Source organism: Oncorhynchus masou, chromosome 14 (genome assembly GCF_036934945.1).
Source record: "Oncorhynchus masou masou isolate Uvic2021 chromosome 14, UVic_Omas_1.1, whole genome shotgun sequence".
NCBI classification, from domain to species: Eukaryota; Metazoa; Chordata; class Actinopteri; order Salmoniformes; family Salmonidae; genus Oncorhynchus; species Oncorhynchus masou.
Window position 1 is genome coordinate 27,151,882 of NC_088225.1, and position 22,024 is coordinate 27,173,905.

Genomic DNA, 22,024 nt, shown 5'->3' on the forward strand with positions numbered 1-22,024 from the left:
GTCTTTCACTTTTACTTGAGTCATTTTCCATTAAGGTATCTTTACTTTTATGACAATTGAGTAATTTTTCCACCACTGACAGAGATGAATATCTCCATTAGAAACTTAGAAAGAGGGAAAATACAAATATACAACAACTAGGATGGGTTGTCAATATGACTTCTTGAGCTGACAAAAATCCTAGTCACCATAATCGGGTACTAAGTTCTATTTTTATCGATAAAAAAAGGTCTTATATGTAAGTCTAACATTTATGGCTGGTATCAGCTCCTCCAATGGTGTGTATTATTGCACTGCCATCAAGTGGATGTAAGAGCTACTACATGACTTAGTTTCATAACTGCCCATTCTGTAATGTTCATTGGCTCAGAGAGGCTCATGTGAGTTGCATGGTGGAGCTGTGGCTCTGAGTCTTGTTTATTCATCCTATGTCATGTGAATTTGGTGATGCGTTTTTTTTCCAATATCTAGAGAAATTAGTAATTAATTTTGTCAGGTTTATGTCCCATCCTGATATTATGCAACAATGTAATATGAGTATGAACATAACGTTTTGTTTCAAAGTGGCAGCATGAATTAAGTTAGCTTGAATTAGGGTTTAGCTTAGGTAAAATTTGATTCAGACTGAATACTATCTTGAAAGATGATAATTCAATGCTAAAGTTATTGCAAATGAGATAAGAAAGTGATACATGTTTTACAGACATTACAAAACTGTTGTACGATAGAAGCAACCTCCACTCTACTGGTGAATTGATGAAACATGCTCTTTTTCTATTGCCAAATCATCTTTAAGTCACGTCAAACCAAATATCGAGTTAATTTCAGTTTGTTTTATAACTACCAATGATTATTTGCTAAATTACATTTTTTTCCAGAACCATAGACTACTTTCAGGGTGAGGAAACAACTCAACTTAAGTTTTAAAATACTGAACTTCCCCTTTAAGTAAAAACTAATAGAAGATGGGTTTATCCTGTATCTAGTCCCCCCATTTGAAGAAGTCATAAGTATTTGGACAAACAAAAATTCACAGGACACATACAAATTCAGTGTTACGAAGCAGATTAACTAGCCAGCTAATATTATTGCGCTTGCTAACTCTAGGGGTCTTGGGCCAACCTGCAAAGGGCACACCACACCACATATCTCTGCCCAGAAGGTCTCAGCTAGAGATACACAAGAACCATCTCCCTTACTAGGGAGACCCATGTTCAGAGAAGTTAGTCAGGTTTATGTCTTATCATACATCCTGATATTATCAGTTTCTGACCACTAGATGGCACTGTTACCTGATGGTGCTGTTCCCTCAATGTTAAAAATGTAGTTCACCTAAAATACATATTGGTTTCCTTACCCTGTAAGCAGTTTATTATGGATACAGTATCCCCATGATTTTTTTTCTAACTTTATTTAACTAGGCAAGTAAGTTAAGAGCAAATTCTCATTGACGGCCTAGGAACAGCAGGTTAAGTGCCTGTTCAGGAGCAGAATGACAGATTTGTATCTTGTCAACTCTGGGATTTGAACTTGCAACCTTCTAGTTACTAGTCCAACACTCTTACCACTAGGTTACCCTGCCGCTTTGGTTGTAGAGCTCTGCTAGTTTAAAATATGGAATCATTTTTTAAAGTGGAACAGAGTGTTTTAGTCAAATGAAACCTTGTTAAGATATGTTCATATACAGCCCAAGAAGAACATCACACTTTTTTTCTTTTTTTTCTGACAAGCAAGCACTTAGATATGGTCATTTTCACGTTTTCATACTTTCATAGAATGTTTGGGAATGACGTGGTGTAAAGACATTTGTAAAAATTCTATAGCAATATAGTGGGAAAGCAGCTGTGCATTTTGATAATTTATAGACACTGAACTTTGAACTGGACTGTGTGTTTATGGGAGTCATATTACATTTGGAAACATTACAGTCCTATTGATCAAACAACCATGAAAGGTTAGGCTCTCTCTCCCTCAGTTTCCTATTCACATCAGCAACAATAACAAGATCAACAACTAATGCTAGCCAGAGTGAGATAAGCAAATATCTAACAAGGGAACAGTAGATAAACCCTCAAACTTTTTCAGCTTGTAGTTGGCCATCAAAATTGCCTGCTCGCCCTTCTGCAGCTTGCCTGCCAATGAGTGATTGTTCCAACCCACATTTTGACCTCTGAATGGGAACTTGCCTGCCTGCTCACCAATTTGATCGATCCTAAATACATTTGATTGACAACTAAGATATATGCTAACTGTGGATAACAGTCGTTCGAGTTTATCATAGCTAGCAAGCAAAGTGATTCACATTTCTTCCTAGCTAAACAAATGACACATGCAACTATAGCAGTAGCCACTGAAAAGGGGGGTAAAGGTTTCCCACAGCCAATGACATGACATCCTCCCAGCAGCTAGAAAGTTAGCTACTGTAGCTAACACATTACCAGCCTTAGTTACATTTGTCTGTTTTTGTCCAAAGTATTGAGTCATTGAGAGACTGAAACAGTGATCATTCCGAATGGGTGGAGGCCGCAAACAATGTACCAGGCCAGCTGTGATTTACAACCTGATTGCAGTATTTGTTGGACTACCAATAAATGTATTGGTGAATTATATTAATTACGCATTGAACTGCATCCATCTATTCTGCCAACAATGCCTTACCCCAGGTCATGAAATTTTGGGGTAAAATATAACCTATTTGTAAAACCTCTTATAAAGTTGGTTTGGTAGCATAAACACGGAATTTGATATTTTTACTGAAATTATGATTGTCTATTTGTTCCATATCTTCCAAGGAGATAAATGTGATTTCGCCATGAAAAAAATACCATTGTATGTTTAACCAACACACCAGTAGAGTGGAGGTTGCTTCTATAGTAGAACAGTCTGTAAAACATTCATTACTTTTCCATATCTAATTTGCAATAACTTCAATTATCATTTTACAAGATATTACCCAAGCTAATTTCAAGTTAATAACTTAATTAATGCTGCCACTTTGAAACATTTTTCTCTATACATATAGAGTTCATAAATTCACCTTGGCAATCTACTCCAATTTCAGAGCGCAGAATAATTGAGGAATTTACAAAACGCCCTAAACTCGGTTGTTCTGACAGGTGTAAGTAAACATCTGCCTAAAAAATTGAATACGAAGGGTTAGAGAGTGTTTTTCTCTTGTTTACTGTATGTCTGTAAGTAGCTAACAAGCTAACCAACTTTAGCCAGTTAGCTTGTGTGCTTGACTGCCATTGTGAGGTCAGAATGCTCGGATCAACCCTATTCCAAGACTCAAAGCTCCAACGCTACTCCAATCTGACAAAGCTCTAAATTTACAAATGCCCAGAGCATACTCTGAGTGCACTCTGACACTCTAGAGTGAATTTACAGATGCACCCAATGTTGCAAATCTCTTACATTACAAAATCTTCTAATTTGTAGGAATTTTAGCATTTCATTATCACCTTTTAAGATATTAATCAAACTCTGAATAAATCTATCCCAAGCTTAACCCTAATCAAAGATAATTTAATAAATGTTGCTACTTATATGGCAGGCAAAAACCTGAGAAAAAATCTTAGGTTTGTAGGTTTTCAAGTCTTTGCCTATTCAATATACAGTGTCCATATTGCACTTCCTAAGGCTTCCACTCGATGTCAACAGTCTTTAGAACCTTGTTTTAGGCTTCTACTTTGAAGCCGGAGAGAATAAGAGCTGTTTGAATCAGGTGTCTGGCAGAATGCCATGAGCTAAGTCAGGCGTGCTGCCATGAGAGTTAGCTGCGTTACTTTTCATTTCTGAAGACAAAGGAATTGTCCAGTTGAAACATTATTGAAGATTTTTATTAAAAACATCCTAAAGATTGATTCTATATATCGTTTGACATGTTTCTACGAACTGCAATATAACTTTTTTAAACTTTTCATCTGAACTAAGTGATCACGCATTGAGCATTTGGATTACTGGGCTAAACGCGCAAACAAAAAGGAAGTATTTGGACATAAATGATGGACTTTATCGAACAAAACAAACTTTTATTGTGGAACTGGGATTCCTGGGAGTGCATTCCGATGAAGATCATCAAAGATAAGTGAATATTTATAATGCTATTTCTGACTTTTGTGACACCTCTCCTTCTTTGGAAAATGGCTGTATGTTTTTCTGTGGCTAGGTGCTGACCTAACATAATCACAAGGTGTGCTTTTGCCGTAAAGCTTCCGACTTCAACTGTACATACCTATTTGAAGGTTTGTGTCGAATTTGAATCACAATAGCTTGCATTGATGATGCAAAAAATGACTAGGTATCCCCCTTACCCTGTCCCTGTCTTTTTCTTGTTTTTAATTGGTGAGAGAAGTGCTGCACCTGGTGGAGAGAGGCTGTAAGACAGAATTAGTTGCTCTATGTGTGCTGTACGTTACGCCATGACACGTCACGATGTAACATACAGCGTTGGAGGGGTCAGCAAGCGTAATTAGCTATACAGCCTGATAGTACCAGTGATGGTGTAGACCTAAATCAGCATGTTGTTTGTGCAACAGTATCTTCTAAATTAAAGAGGTAAACGCAAAGCAAGTATATGTTAACTACATGAAGTAGCTAAGAAAACATTCAATGTAGCCAAAGATTATCGGGTCCCTTAGGAAACACCTATCAACACTTTAGTTCCTACCCTGTCACAATAACTCCTCCCTGGCATTTTCATTCGTTGTCATGTCAAACAACAACAAAAGTGCCCACTATTATATTCAAACTATATAATTAGAATACACATTCTATTTTCGTGATTCCAACAGTTAACCCAAGTGTTTTGCTCTAAATCGCAAGTCAAATTGCAACATTTGGTTAAAAATAAGGCACAGATTGCTTGCCCATATCGTGCACCCCAATGTGTAGAAGTCTAGAAGTGTAGAAATGATCTCATATGCAGAAATTTATGAAAATTATGACTTTTTGGGGTTGAAGTTGAATGGAAAAGTATGAAATTAAATCAAATCAAATGTTATTTGTCACATACACATGGTTAGCAGATGTTAATGCGAGTGTAGCGAAATGCTTGTGCTTCTAGTTCCGACAATGCAGTAATAACCAACAAGTAATCTAGCTAACAATTCCAAAACTACTACCTTATAGACACAAGTGTAAGGGGATAAAGAATATGTACATAAAGATATATGAATGAGTGATGGTACAGAGCGGCATAGGCAAGATACAGTAGATGGTATTGAGTACAGTATATACATATGAGATGAGTATGTAAACAAAGTGGCATAGTTAAAGTGGCTAGTGATACATGTATTACATAAAGATGCAGTAGATGATATAGAGTACAGTATATACGTATACATATGAGATTAATAATGTAGGGTATGTAAACATTATATTAGGTAGCATTGTTTAAAGTGGCTAGTGATATATTGTACATCATTTCCCACCATTCCCATTATTAAAGTGGCTGGAGTTGAGTCAGTGTGTTGGCAGCAGCCACTCAATGTTAGTGGTGGCTGTTTAACAGTCTGATGGCCTTGAGATAGAAGCTGTTTTTCAGTCTCTCGGTCCCAGCTTTGATGCACCTGTACTGACCTCTGGATGATAGCGGGGTGAACAGGCAGTGGCTCGGGTGGTTGTTGTCCTTGATGATCTTTATGGCCTTCCTGTAACATCGGGTGGTGTAGGTGTTCTGGAGGGCAGGTAGTTTGCCCCCAGTGATGTGTTGTGCAGACCTCACTACCCTCTGGAGAGCCTTACGGTTGTGGGCGGAGCAGTTGCCGTACCAGGCGGTGATACAGCCCGACAGGATGCTCTCGATTGTGCATCTGTAGAAGTTTGTGAGTGCTTTTGGTGACAAGCCAAATTTCTCCAGCCTCCTGAGGTTGAAGAGGCGCTGCTGCGCCTTCTTCACGATGCTGTCTGTGTGGGTGGTCCAATTCAGTTTGTCTGTGATGTGTACGCCGAGGAACTTAAAACTTTACTACCCTCTCCACTACTGTTCCATCGATGTGGATAGGGGGGTGTTCCCTCTGCTGTTTCCTGAAGTCTACAATCATCTCCTTAGTTTTGTTGACGTTGAGTGTGAGGTTATTTTCCTGACACCACACTCCGAGGGCCCTCACCTCCTCCCTGTAGGCCGTCTCGTCGTTGTTGGTAATCAAGCCTACCACTGTTGTGTCGTCCGCAAACTTGATGATTGAGTTGGAGGCGTGCGTGGCCATGCAGTCGTGGGTGAACAGGGAGTACAGGAGAAGGCTCAGAACGCACCCTTGTGGGGCTCCAGTGTTGAGGATCAGCGGGGTGGAGATGTTGTTGCCTACCCTCACCACCTGGGGGCGGCCCGTCAGGAAGTCCAGTACCCAGTTGCACAGGGCGGGGTCGAGACCCAGGGTCTCGAGCTTGATGACGAGCTTGGAGGGCACTATGGTGTTAAATGCCGAGCTGTAGTCAATGAACAGCATTCTCACATAGGTATTCCTCTTGTCCAGATGGGTTAGGGCAGTGTGCAGTGTGGTTGAGATTGCATCGTCTGTGGACCTATTTGGGCAGTAAGCAAATTGGAGTGGGTCTAGGGTGTCAGGTAGGGTGGAGGTGATATGGTCCTTGACTAGTCTCTCAAAGCACTTCATGATGACGGAAGTGAGTGCTACGGGGCGGTAGTCGTTTAGCTCAGTTACCTTAGCTTTCTTGGGAGCAGGAACAATGGTGGCCCTCTTGAAGCATGTGGGAACAACAGACTGGGATAGGGATTGATTGGTCTGTGCATGCTGGTCTGTGCATGCTCTGAGGGCGCGGCTGGGGATGCCGTCTGGGCCTGCAGCCTTGTGAGGGTTAACACGTTTAAATGTTTTCCACACGTCGGCTGCAGTGAAGGAGAGTCCGCCTGTTTTGGTTGCGGGCCGTGTCAGTGGCACTGTATTGTCCTCAAAGCGGGCAAAAAAGTTATTTAGTCTGCCTGGGAGCAAGACATCCTGGTCCGTGACGGGGCTGGTTTTCTTTTTGTAATCCGTGATTGACTGTAGACCCTGCCACATACCTCTTGTGTCTGAGCCGTTGAATTGAGATTCTACTTTGTCTCTATACCGACGCTTAGCTTGTTTGATTGCCTTGCGGAGGGAGTAGCTACACTGTTTGTATTAGCGTCTCTCCAGTGAGTCATGTTTCCGTGAAGCAAAGAACGTTACAGTCTCTGATGTCCCTCTGGAATGCTACCCTTGCTCGGATTTCATCAACCTTGTTGTCAAGAGACTGGACATTGGCGAGAAGTATGCTTGGGAGTGGTTAACGAGCCTGGTTCCTCTCTAGGTTTCTTCCTAGGTTTTGGCCTTTCTAGGGAGTTTTTCCTAACCACCGTGCTTCTACACCTGCATTGCTTGCTGTTTGGGGTTTTAGGCTGGGTTTCTGTACAGCACTTTGAGATATCAGCTGATGTATGAAGGGCTATATAAATAAATTTGATTTGATTTGATTTGATTTGCACGATGTGCCCGTCTCCGGAGTCTGACCAGAAGACCGCTTCGTTTCCCCCTTTTACGAAGTCGGTTTTTTGGGTCGCCGGCTGGGATCCATTCCGTTGTCCTGGGTGAAAGGCAGAACACAGAATCCGCTTCGCGAAAGTCATATTCTTGGTCGTACTGATGGTGAGTTGACGCTGCTCTTATATTCAGTAGTTCTTCCCGACTGTATGAAATGAAACCTAAGATGACCTGGGGTACCAATGTAAGAAATAACACGTAAAAAAAACTGCATAGTTTCCTAGGAACGCGAAGCGAGGCGGCCATCTCTGTCGGCACCGGAAGTGTTAACAATCAGAATGGAGAAACATCCATTGAAATCACTTATAATGTATGTGTTGCCACCCTAGGGTCACGCACTACACAGGGCAGATTTAGAAATGTTATTATTAAAAAACATAAAATACCATCATACCATAAAAAATAAATAAATACCGTGATATAATATTTTGGCCATATTGCCCAGCCCTAGTACTGTATATAGTATCTATGTCTCTAAACCTCTGACCATTGATGATATTCTTAATTGATTCCAAAACCTTTACTTTCAATTTACCTTTTGTTTAGCCCACCACCTAGGTTACTGTTGCAACCTCTGTCAACATTTTTCCAGGAAGCCCAATTCCCCATTCAAACCACTGGAGAAAACCCCAAACAATGATCTCCTGGGTTTTTAATACACAATGAAATTCATTAGTCTACCCGTTGCTAATCAGGCCAATCTCGGGTATGTTGTGGTGGATTGTCATCATAATTGCTTCACTGGAACCTGGAAAATTAAGTTTGTAGTGTAGCTAGCCACTAGATGACTGTGAATGCACTAGTGTAACCATCTAGCAAACAATGTGTTGTGTCTTTGGCTATGCCGGATTAAGTGATATGACATGCTATTCTATAAAATAATTTCTCCGTAATTAATAGTACCTGATTGAGCTAATCATGTAAATGTAATTAACTAGAGAGTCGGGGCACCACGAAATAATATTTATAGAGCTGTTATTCTTCCGAATAAACTCTTAACCTGTTACATCTATGGGGGCGCTATTTCATTATTGGATAAAAAAAACGGGCCCGTTTTAAGCGCAATATTTTGTCACAAAAACATGCTCGACTATGCATATAATTGACAGCTTTGGAAAGAGAACACTCTGACGTTTCCAAAACTGCAAAGATATTGGCTGTGAGTGCCCCAGAACTGATGCTACAGGCGAAACCAAGATGAAACTTCAAACAGGAAATGAGCAGGATTTTTGAGGCTCTGTTTTTCATTGTCTCCTTATATGGCTGTGAATGCGCAAGGAATGAGCCTGCCCGATCTATCGTTTCCCCAAGGTGTCTGCAGCATGGTGATGTATTTGTAGGCATATCATTGGAAGATTGACCATTAGAGACTACATTTGCCAGGTGTCCGCCCGGTGTCCTCCGTCGAAATTGGTGGGTCATCTTCAACTGCACGTCTTTTTCCAAGCGATTCACAGGAGAAAGTAGACATCCACGAATGATATATCAATGAAGAGATATGTGAAAATACCTTGAGGATTGATTCTAAACAGCATTTGCCGTGTTTCAGTCGATATTATGGAGTTAATTTGGAAAACAGTTCGCCGTTTTGATGACTGAATTTTCGTTTTTTTTTGGTACCCAAACCTGATGTACAAAACGGAGCGATTTCTCCTACACAAAGAATCTTTCAGGGAAAAACTGAACATTTGCTATGTAACTGAGAGTCTCCTCATTGAAAAATTTCGAAGTTCTTCAAAGGTAAATGATTTTATTTGAATCCTTTTCTGGTTTTTGTGCAAATGTTGCCCGCTAAATGCTATGCTAAATGCTACGCTAGCTATCAATACTCTTACACAAATGCTTGTTTTGCTATGGTTCAAAAGCATATTTTGAAAATCTGAGATGACAGTGTTGTTAAGAAAAGGCTAAGCTTGAGAGCTAGCACATTCATTTCATTTCATTTGCGATTTTCATAAATAGTTAACGTTACGTTATGCTAATGAGCTTGAGGCTATAACTGGATACAGGTTTTTTTCATAGCCAAACGTGAACAAAACGAGCGATTTGTCCTACACAAATAATATTTTTTGAAAAACTGAACATTTGCTATCTAACTGAGAGTCTTCTCATTCAAAACATCTGAAGTTCTTCAAAGGTAAATGATTTTATTTGAATGATTTTCTTCTTTTTGTGAAAATGTTGCTGGCTGAATTCTAGGCTTATAACTATGCTAGCTATCAATACTCTTAAACAAATGCTTGTTTAGCTATGGTTGAAAAGCATATTTTGAAAATCTGAGATGACAGTGTTGTTAACAAAAGTCTAAGCTTGAGAGCAAATATATTTATTTAATTTCTTTTGCAATTTTCATGAATAGTTTATGTTGCGTTATGCTAATGAGCTTGAGGCTATAAATAGGATCCCGGATCCGGGATTGCTCGACGCAAGAAGTTAAAGACCTAGTAATATTTTACATCAATAGCAGTCAATACTAATCATCATCTTAATTCAGTCTCATCTGAAAGTTGTAAATTCTTGGTTATCTGCACAAACCCTGGCTAACAATTTGAATCAGCAATACAAAATTGGGTTTAATCATTTATTTACTAAATACCTAACTAATCACACAGAATTACACATACACATAATTAAATCATAACTTGATTACAAATTACGCCATAATGGAAAACGTCCCTAGCGGGCGGAACAGAGATGACAGCTTGTTACACAAAAGAAAAGGGGCTGGGTTTGAGTGAAAGAGCGGGAAGACTGAGGAACAAAGGGAAGAAGCTGTGCTATCGTAAATACATTATCTTATGCATTCTAAATTACCACCCATTTGGAAAGGAAAATGCAATAAATATTTACTCTGAGCTGCGCTTCGGTAGGTTGGTGGTAGATGGAAGGCCGTGTTGCCCAACCGAGTCCTTTGAAGAATGTCTCTGGTGGTCAATTGGATACGTTGTAGTAACGTCGTTGTGTGATAGATGGGATACTCTGTCTGTTCCTCCCTAAGCCTCGTTTGCATCTGCTGTTGCTAACTCAACGGCTAGGAGGTATCACTTCTGTAGTGAATAAGAGTTCAAAGTTCATACCATTCGCAACCAAAGCTCACGCTGATATTGGCTTCGTTCTGTAGGTATTATCTGAACCATTCTGACATCAGACCGTCGTCCTCACATCTTCGGAACAGGAGGTCATATTGTCGTCAAGGCTTTATATAGGAAGGGAGAAATGCGTGTGTTTCATAGTTTACAAACGATGTCTCTTCACATGGGCGGGCCACTGAGTGAGCAGAGCCCTATCTTATCATATCTCACATTTTAGAAGCTAAAATCACATTTCATCCCATCACAAAAGATTTCAAATTCAAACATTTAAATTGAACAACAATTCCACGTGAATCTGATAACTCTGATGTGTAGACTTTCCACTGTAGAGTTTATGTCATCTTATCATTGACTAGATTGTCTCAGATGACAACCGAACTGACATCATATTCATTAAGTACCACCGCATATGTTCTATTGGTCTGATTACCAGACTATAGTTCATTTCCCCCCACCATCTGATATTCCCAGAATCTCTATGTTAACCAAGGGTTTTGCAAATGTAACATCAGTAGGGTAGAGAGAGGAAAAGGGGGGGGAAGAGGTATTTATGACTGTCATAAACTTACCCCCAGGCCAACGTCATGACAGTCCCCCCATGTTGGGTTCAATCTTGCAATTAACCTGCATGTTGCAAATTAACCTGCATGTTCGCAGAAACCCGGGTAGGCAAATGAAGTCTGCTCCATGGCTGGACAGCAGATGTCCAGTTGGTGATCGCTGTTGCAGTCCCCCCTCTGGTGTGGTCGACCCTGGTAGGGTGTCTGCAAATGAACAGATCGCCTTTTCATTATCCTCATGAAATATATCATTACATTTCCTCCCAAATGAGTGGCATTGTGGCACTAACTGATGGTTGTATGGGGAAGTTGTTTATGGCTCTATCACTTTCTACGTGCCGAAGAAAATGAAACAAAATGAACGAAAGCATAAACAAAATAAAATATAGTTATGCCCCCTTAATCATCTAATTGGACTGTATTCTATTGACTTCCATGGTCTTGGCAAAATTACCTTATCATGGCAGTGTCTAATGTCATATCAAGGGCTTTCCTAATTTGCGGGGTGTTGCTTAGGGTACTATTCTAAGTTGATAACTATATGATAAGTCTACAGCTGTAAAGCATTAGTTTTGGGCAGTCTACAGGGATGACCTGTGGACTTCTGGGAAGAAAACTGGTGAGTGCTGTAGCTGTAGAGTTAAAGGCCTCAAAATAAATGTTCAACTTTACTAAGGCTGGTATTTTGCTCGGACCCTTAAGGCAATCATACAGATATTATCCCATGTATCCATGAATAAAGAGCACTGACATTATTTTTGCAGCTGAGGTTTCAATGTTGGTTGGATCTCGTCACCGTTTCACCACCGGCCTGCACCAGTTCACCACCGGCCTGTAAAGAACCCTCAGACTGGGGCCAGGTCTTTAATTTACAGATATTTCATGCACCCATGCACGGTTTTGGTGTCTCTGTCACGATCGGCGTAATGATGAGACCAAGGCGCAGCGTGCATAGAGTTCCACATATTTTAATAAACTGAAACTCACTGAACAAAACAACAAACAACCAAACTAAACGTGAAGCTACTGGTGTGCACTAAGGCAACTATACATAGACAAGATCCCACAACACAAATGAGGAAAATGGCGACCTAAATATGATCCCCAATCAGAGACAATGATAAACAGCTATCTCTGATTGGGAACCATATCAGGCCAACATAGACATACAAAACCCCCTAGACATACAAAAACCCGAGACTTACAAAAACTTGAGTACCCACCCTAGTCACACCCTGACCTAACTAAAATATACAGAAAAGCAGAGATATCTAAGGTCAGGGCGTGACAGTCTCCATGGAACGACAGAAAAAGATATTGAGATCCGGACCAAACTGTCACAAGAACTTTCAATCCCCATGATAATAACTAAAACTTATTTAAGCTTTGACCAATTCCCGAGGTTTGTAAGACCCTGGGTTTAATAATAATTAGGCAAAGACTCAGCTTATGCAAAAGGTCCGTAAAGTTATCCACGAGAACGTTCTAAAGTCCATAATACAAAGACATGCCGTTTTATAACTCACCCCCTCCCTACCTCCTCCTACATACACGCACATACAGACACACAAACAGTAGGTGGGATGTATCTTTCCCCATAGTTCTCATCACCCGTTTATCACTACAAAGCTGGCAGTTCCATCCTCCCGAGATTAGAGGGACCTTGACAGGACTCCCTTTCCTGCCGTAAGTTTCTCAGAGTTCTAACCAGGTCAGGTCATGCACAGTTTAATTGTTCTCTGTATTTTCTTAGTTACACACACATTTCTACTTGTCTCGACCAAACCGTATTAGACTGAAGTTTATCATTCTAATTCATTATACATATTACATAATCTAATAATGACTAATAGTTACGTTTGTCTAATTATTCATTATATATGTTACATAACTTGTTATGGCTGGGGGCAGTATTGAATAGCTTGGATGAATAAGGTGCCCAGAGGTGCCCAGAATAAACTGCCTGCTACTCAGTCCCAGTTGCTAATATATTATTAGTATATTTGGATTGAAAACACTCTGAAGTTTCTAAAACTGTTTGAATGATGTCTGTGAGTATAACAGAACTCATATGGCAGGCAAAAACCTGAGAAACAATCCAAACAGGAAGTGGGAAATCTGAGGTTTGTAGCTTTTCAACTCATCCCCCATTGAAGATACAGTGGGAAATTGGTCATCTTGCACTTCCTAAGGCTTCCACTAGATGTCAACAGTCTTTAGAACCTTGTTCTTTAGGTCCTTTAGAACCTTGTGAAGGGGGGCCAAATGAAAGGGGAATGAGTCAGAGGTCAGCCAGCAGCCATGAGCTGACCATGCACGTTCATGTGAAAGTTAGCTTGTTCTACAGACAATGGAATTCTCCGGTTGGAACATTATTGAAGATTTATTTTAAAAACATCCTAAAGATTGATTCTATACTTCGTTTGACATGTTTCTATGATATGTAACGGAACTTTTTGACTTTTAGTCTGGCCGTCTGCTCACGCGTCATGAATTTGGATTACTGGGCTGAACGCACTAACAAAAAGGAGGTATTTGGACATAAATTACGAACTTTATCGAACAAATCAAACATTGATTGTGGAACTGGGATTCCTCGGAGTGCATTCTGATGAAGATCCTCAAAGGTAAGTGAATGTTTATAATGCTATTTCTGACTTCTGTTGACTCCACATGGCGGATATTTGTTTGGGTGCTTTGGTCTCTGAGCGCTGAACTCGGATTATTGCATGGTATGCTTTTTCCGTAAAGTTTTTTTGAAATCTGACACAGCGGTTGCATTAAGGAGAAGTTTATCTACATTTTTATCAATGTTTATTATGAGTATTTCTGTGAATTTGTGTGGCTCTTTGCAAAATCACCACATGTTTTGGAACTACTGAACATAACACGTCAATGTAAAATTAGATTTTTGGATATAAATATGCACTTTATTGAACAAAACATACATGTGTTGTGTAACATGAGTGTCATCTGATGAAGATCATCAAAGGTTAGTGATTAATTTTCTCTATTTCTGCTTTTTGTCTGGAAAAATGACTGTTTTTTCTTTGGCTGGAAAAATGGCTGTGTTTTTCTGTGACTTGGCGGTGACCTAACATAATCGTTTGGTGTGCTTTCGCTGTAAAGCCTTTTTGAAATCGGACACTGTAGTGGGATTAACAACAAGATTTCCTTAAAAATGGTATAAGATACTTGTATGTTTGAGGAATTTTAATAAAGAGATTTCTGTTGTTTGAATTTGGCGCCCTGCAATTTCACTGGCTGTTGTCATATCGATCCCGTTAGCGGGATCTCAGCCATAAGAAGATAATCTAATATTTACCTTTCAGGGTGGAATTCTTTAGTCATTACCTTAAACATATAAATTCCCTTATTAACAACCCCCCCCCAAAAAAACAATTATTTAAAAATATATTTTTTATTTTTCTAGCAAAACAAGTGGGTCTCTGCCCCACCTGCATGGAATAACGGGTCGCCAAGGAATGGCAGAAGCATAATTATTTGCCGTGCTGGTTGAGCTCGAAAGAAATCCAGATTTTCGTAAACTAAAAAACAAGTTGGTTAAATATTTTCAAAGTAAAAAGTCATCCAAAGTCAGTAATTGTCTAGTTGAATATGAAATCTCAAATGGACAAGGAGCAGTTGTGCAGTTCCGGACTGCAGAGGGTATGAAACAATACCAAGTAAGAAGGCCTTGATTGTCATTCCATTCAAATGGGAAAACCTTATGTAAATCAGCATTGCTGTTTTTTAAACTACTGTAGGGCATGACACTGTTCTTGTAAAACAAAAGTTTTTCATTACACACTAACATTTTGCACATGATTTCAAATAGTAAGTGAAACTGTATTTAAATCCTGAACACGTGGAATGTTCTTTCTAGTTAAAATTTGAGTGTACTTGGCAGACCTGTACATCATGAGCTCAGCTTTTTTATCTTTATGAAAACCTGAAAGGTAAGATATTGCATAATGTTACATTGTTAATTATTAAGCGATTTGCTGTCTAAATGACTTTGCCAACTCAAAAACATTTAATGGGTGAACCAAATTTGCATAGAATAATTGAATGTTGATGTCTTGCTACTTGAATACATATTTTTCAATTGTGTTTGTTTTAAAGTACTCAGTTGTTGCAATAAAATGCTTCATGAACATACACTACATGACCAAAAGTATGTGGACACCTGCTTTTCGAACATCTCATTCCAAAATCATGGGCATTAATATGGAGTTGGTCCCCCCTTTTAGTTCCTATTATTCGAGTAAGAACTCGACGTACACTGAAAGCTTAAACCAAGTTCATTCTTCTCAGAGAGTCAATACAGCTTCATTAGACAAAGACATGGTTCCACCCATGGTAGTATACATACCCCACTTTGGGTGGAGTCTCCTCCTTACCACTAAACATTGCATCATTATTGCTAGGCAGGAAGCTAAGCGATATGGACAATACACAGAATTCTTTGTCCTCCTCTGACGAGGAGTATGAAATGTCGGACCAATGCGAAGCGTGGTATGTGTTCATGATCATTTATTATACTGAACACTGAAATACAAAATAACAACGTGAAAATAAACAAAAACCGAAACAGTCCTGTCAGGTGCGTAAAACACTAAAACAGAAAATAATCAACCACCAAACACAGGTGGGAAAAGGCTACCTAAGTATGATTCTCAATCAGAGACAACGAACGACACCTGCCTCTGATTGAGAACCATACCAGGCCAAACACATAAACACAACATAGAAAAAAGAACATAGACTACCTACCCCAACTCACGCCCTGACCAAACAAAGACATGACAAAGGAACTAAGGTCAGAACGTGACAGCGGTGCGCTTTTGTAACATTTTGTTCTCATTATGAATAGAGCAAGAAGCGAAAGTGAAACTTGAACCAAGACACCCACCCTGCAGTAAATTTGTTCAGTTCGTGTCCAGCAGCAATGGCAGAATCATACTTATTTTCTGTGCTTGTTGAGCTCGAAGGAAACCCAGATATTCCTAAACTTAAAAACAAGTTGGTTAAATATTTTCAAAGTAAAAAGTCATCCAACGGCGGTGATTGTCTAGTTGAAATCTCAAAAGGACAAGGAGCAGTTGTGAGGTTCCAGACTGCAGAGGGTAAGTTATAAAAAGGCCAGTCATTTTTTCCACAAATTAGGTTATGATCTTTTATCATAGATATTTTAAATAATGGAATGTAAATACAAAAGGCTGTTATGTTAATCTAAAAATACATCAAATATGAAACAATACCAAGTAAGAAGCCCTTGATTGTCATTCCATTCAAATGGGAAAACCTTATGTAAATCAGCATTGCCGTTTTTTAAACTACTGTAGGGCGTGACACTGTTCTTGTAAAACAAAAGTTTTTCAATACACACTAACATTTTGACATGATTTCAAATAGAAAGTGAAACTGTATTTAAATCCTGAACACGTGGAATGTTCTTTCTAGTTTAAATTTGAGTGTACTTGGCAGACCTGTACATCATGAGCTCAGCTTGTTTATCTTTAAGAAAACCATGATAAACTTGAAAAACAAGTAAAGATATTGTATAATGTTATATTGTTAATTAGTAAGCGAGATGCTCTCTATTTTAATTGTATTTATTTACTGGCATTCCTCTTTGTTATTTCCTTTTAATACATGTTTATTTTGGGTCACCACTCTGAACAAAAAATGATCTGCTTGAACTGGCCGATCAAGAAGGAGCTGGCTCAGGACCAATTTTGTAAAATATTTTATGAGATTAGAGAAGACATTAGGAGGGATCATTCCTCGATATGGAGTCTTTCCAGATCCTTGATATCCTTCGTCTGTGCCTATGGACTGCCCTCTTCAATTCAAACCACTGGTTTTCAATAGGTTTGAAGTCTGGAGACTGAGATGGCCATAGCAAAATATAGATTGCATGGCTGTGTGCTCGATTTTATTCACCTGTCAGCAATAGGTGTGGCTGGAATAGCTGAATCCACTAATTTGAATGCATGTCCACATACTTTTTGCCATGTGGTGTTTGAATGACTTGCCTGAAATGGCATACTTGTTATTTGGCCATTGGCCCAATTTTACTGCATGGAATTCTAATTGGTCTACCACTGGCTAGGGTTGGGTTAATAACTACATCCTGTCTCCAGGATGAAACCATTGAGGACAGGGAATAATAAACATCTTCCATCTGCTTCCCAGCATAACAACTATGATTTGATCTCTTTGAACAAATATATGTTTCTCCCCCTGATTTGCTTTAGGGTCTGTGTTATTGAAGAATAACAAACTCCTAACAGGGTTATAAAAAAATATGATCTTTGGCACTAAAATCACATTATGTAAATATACTGAATAAAACTATAAATGCAACATGCATCAATTTTAAAGATTTTACTGAGTCTCGGTTCATATAAAGAAATCACTCCATTTAAATAAATAAATTAGACCCTAATCTATGGATTTCACATGACTGGGAATACATATATGCATCTGTTTGTCACAGATACCTTAAAAAAAGGTCAGGGTGTGGATCAGAAAACCAGTCAGTATCTGGTGTGACCAGCATTTGCCTCTTGCAGTGCGACACAGCTCCTTCGCATAGAGTTGATCAGGCTGTTTGTGAAACGTGGAATGTTGTCCCACTCCTTTTCAATGGCTGTGCGAAGTTGTTGGATATTGGCAGGAATTAGAAACTCCTGTCGTACATTTCGATCCAGAACATCCCAAACATGCTTAATGGGTGACATGTCTGGTGAGTATACAGGCCATGGAAGACCTGGGACATTTTCTCCTTCCAGGAATTGTGTACAGATCCTTGCAACATGGGGCTGTGCATTATCATGCTGAAACATGAAGGGATGGTGGTGGACGAATGGCAGGACAATGGGCCTCAGGATCTCGTCACGGTATCTCTATGCATTCATATTACCATCAATAAAATGCATATTGTGTTCGTTGTCCGTAGCTTATGACTGCCCATACCAAAACCCAACCACCACCATGGGGCACTTTGTTCAAAACGTTGACATCAGCAAACTGCTCGCTCACTCAACGCCATATCTGCGGTCTGCGGTTATGAGGCTGGTTGGAGGTACTGCCAAATTTTCTAAAACGACCTTGGAGGCAGCTTATGATAAAGACATTGACATTAAATTCTCTGGCAATAACTCTGCTGAACATTCCTGCAATCAGCATGCCAATTGCACGCTCACATCTGTGGCATTGTGTTGTGTGACAAAGCTGCACATTTTAGTGGCTTTTTATTGTCCCCCGCACAAGGTGCACCTGTGTAATGATCATGCTGTTTAAGCTGCTTTTTGATATGCCACATCTTTCAAGTGGATGGATTATATTGGCAAAGGAGAAATGCTCACTAACAGGATGTACAAAATATGATAGAGAAGCTTTTTGGCATGTGGAACATTTCTGGGATATTTTATTTCAGCTCGCACAACATGGGGCGGCAGGGTAGCCTAGTGGTTAGAGCGTTGCACTAGTAACCGGAATGTTGCAAGTTCAAATCCCCGAGCTGACAAGGTACAAAATCTGTCGTTCTGCCCCTGAACAGGCAGTTAACCCACTCTTCCTAGGCCATCATTGAAAATAAGAATTTGTTCTTAACTGACTTGCCTAGTAAAATAAAATAAATAAATAAAATCCCCGAGCTGACAAGGTACAAAATCTGTTGTTCTGCCCCTGAACAGGCAGTTAACCCACTGTTCCTAGGCCGTCATTGAAAATAAGAATTTGTTCTTCCCTGACTTGCCTAGTTAAATAAAAAATAAACATGGTACTAACATGGTACTTTTATTATTGAATTGTTTAATACAGACTATAATTCCCTTGTATAAACAGTGATAAGAAATCTTTCAAGATATCCCTCATTCTACATAGTATTACCCATGTTTATAATATTATCTGTTGGATGACTCTGTCTTTGCATATAGAATGCTGTCTATGAATTTGAGGGGTTACATTTGGCCCCATTGCTCATCTTTATAACAAAGCAAGTGACATGGACACCATTTTGCTCTTTTTCAAATCTCAGAATGTCTTTAATCTGAGGGGAATTGCTACAAATTCCTCTCCCCGGAAGTAACAATTTGATATTATACTAAACAGTCCCACGTCTGTGATTTTTATTTACTAGTTTCAAACTTTGAAGCTTTAGTACAAGGCAAAAGTAATGTTTTTTTCCACACACAGTGAGGCAGATGGTTCTTGAAAAGCAAGAACACAAGATCAAGTTGGATCAAGGTGTGCTTATACTGAATCTTCGTCTACCATCAGATGAGGTCACAATTTCACAGGTAAGCTTGGCCCCTCCCTGATAGTGGTTGCATTCCAGGCAGACAATGTTGCAGACATCATCTGCACAGTCAGGCATCAGATTGCTATATCATATGATGTGGTTAGTGGATATGTTCATCCAAGATGGCGTAGCAGTGCAGATGTGTTTTGTTCATCCTCTCGTGTACTTATGTATTTTCCATCTATTTTTGTATATATTACAATTTTATTTTCAATCTCTTTTCCATTTTAGTTCAATTATACCTTCCGGTAACCTGCCTCACCCAATGTGATACGGAACCGCTATTATTTTTAATTTTTAGGACTTATAGCAAGAACCACCGAGCCATCAGAAGCTAACCAGCCTAATTAGCTACAAGCTATTTAGTCATTGTTAGCCACTGCTAGCGGGCTTTACCTGCTGCACAGATACCAGCCTTTTTTTTTGCCTGGATAATACTCGCAAGCCTACCAGTATCGGACTGTCTCTCCACTACAACGCCGGATTCCTGCCGTAATCCCTGGACGATTACTCCTGATCTTCACAGCTAGCTAGCAACCTCCGAGTTACCCAGTACCGAAGCTATCCCTGAGGCCCACCTCACGGGCCTACTCAGTTGTTCACCTGTGGCCAGAGGCCTCTCGTCCAGCCAGTGTTGGTGTTGTTTTTTTGTTACTTACCCTCTTTAGTTTAGCCTCTTTGTTGTTTTGTTTTTATATATCTTTGTTTTGGGGTCACCACTTTGAACTAACAATAATCCACTTGGATTTGCTGACCAAGAGGCCAAGAAGGATCTGGCTCTGGACATGAGGCAAGGTTGTTGTCTCCTGGGTACATGCATTCATCACCTGGTTGCATACGCAAAACACGGCTAGAACACACTACTACACCGGATCCTTGCCTTAAGCTCTGGACCTTGGCACCGGATCACCGCTGCTACCGAGTGGCTAAAGTGGCTAATGCCCCTGCCCCGAAGCTAGCACAAGTTAGCCGTGAGCAGGGCGCAAACTAAATTACTACAACTACAACACCTCTTTCGCCATCTGGCTTGGATCCTTAGTCAACACGACGCCCCGCCGCACCACCACGACTGGTCTGCCGACGAATACTCCATCCGCTGTGCCTTCAACCGGCCTCCGTCCGACCTCGTAGCAGACGCTTCTACTAGCCCCGGGCTACTAACTTTAATCGCCTTGTCGCCCGCGTGCTAGCGACTACTCCCCTGCTTCCCTGTTCCATCTATTGCTGCCCCCTGGACCCTATGATCACTTATCTATGTAGCTGATGCCTGCTGGACTGTCCATTAATCACAGTACTCTATTCTGTTTATTTTTTGTCTATCTGTCGGCCCCAGCCGCAAACTCAGGCTCTTTGTGTAGTTAACCGACCCTCTCTGCCCAGTCATTGCCATTTTACCTGTTGTTTTAGCTGATTAGCTGTTGTTGTCTCACCGTTGTTGTCTTAGCTAGCTCTCCCAATCAACACCTGTGATTACTTTATGCCATGCTGTATGTCTCTCTCAAATGTCAACATGCATTGTATACTGTTGTTTAGGTTAGTTATCATTGTTTCAGTTTACAATGGAGCCCCTAGTTCACTCATCATACCTCTGATACCTCCTTTGCCCCACCTCCCACACATACGGTGATCTCACCCATTATAACCAGCTTGTCCAGAGATGCAACCTCTCTTATCATCACTCAGTGCCTGGGCTTACCTCCACTATACCCGCACCCCACCATAACCCTGTCTGCACATTATGCCCTGAATCTATTCTACCACGCACAGAAATCTGCTTCTTTTATTCTTTGTCCCCAACTCTCTAGGCGACCAGTTTGGATAGCCTTTAGCCATACCCTCATCCTACTCCACCTCTGTTCCAATGGTGATGTGGAGGTAAACCCAGGCCCTGCGAGTCCCCAGGCACCCTCATTTGTTGACTTCTGTGATTGAAAAAGCCTTGGTTCCATTCATGTCAACAGCAGAACCTGAATCCGTAAACATGGGCACCCTCATAGACATTATCCTGACCAACTTGCCCTCCAAATACACCTCCACTGTTTTCAATCAGGATCTCAGAGATCACTGCCTCATTGCCTGTATCCGCTATGGGTCCGCTCAAACAACCACCCGTCATCACTGTCAAACGCTCCCTAAAACACTTTCTAATCGACCTGGCCCGGGTATCCTGGAAAGATATTGACCTCATCCCGTCAGTCGAGGAAGCCTGGTCAATCTTTAAAAGTTATTTCCTCACCAACTTAGATAAGCATGCCCCGTTCAAAAAATGCAGAACTAAGAACAGATATAGCCCTTGGTTCACTCCAGACCTGACTGCCCTTGACCAGCACAAAACATCCTGTGGCGGACTGCAATAGCATCGAATAGTCCCCGCGATATGCAACTGTTCAGGGAAGTCAGGAACCAATACACGCAGTCAGTCAGGAAAGCAAAGGCTAGCTTTTTCAAGGAGAAAATCACATCCTGTAGCTCTAACTCCAAGTTAGTTTTGGGACACTGTAATGTCCATGGAGAACAAGAGCACCTCCTCCCAGC

General features: G+C 40.3%; 1 protein-coding gene and 1 long non-coding RNA gene across 3 annotated transcripts in view; one reads left to right on the top strand and one right to left on the bottom strand.

Moving 5' to 3' along the window:
* Nucleotides 1-10,096: 10,096 nt before the first annotated feature.
* On the bottom strand, nt 10,097-16,036 carry LOC135554656 (uncharacterized). The gene is made up of 3 exons (XR_010457711.1): nt 15,952-16,036; nt 11,185-11,379; nt 10,097-10,719 (listed from the first exon to the last, which is right to left on the bottom strand). It is a non-coding gene; the product is annotated as an uncharacterized LOC135554656 (long non-coding RNA).
* Nucleotides 16,037-16,066: 30 nt separating this feature from the next.
* The window catches only part of LOC135554655 (protein mono-ADP-ribosyltransferase PARP14-like), a 32,857-nt gene continuing 26,899 nt past the window's right edge, over nt 16,067-22,024 (top strand). For both annotated transcript variants that reach the window (XM_064987065.1, XM_064987066.1), the window contains exons 1-2: nt 16,067-16,304; nt 19,384-19,487. In XM_064987065.1, coding sequence (XP_064843137.1) covers nt 16,127-16,304; nt 19,384-19,487 — 282 coding nt within the window. In that variant the 5' untranslated portion in view covers nt 16,067-16,126. The remainder of the gene's footprint in view (nt 16,305-19,383; nt 19,488-22,024) is intronic.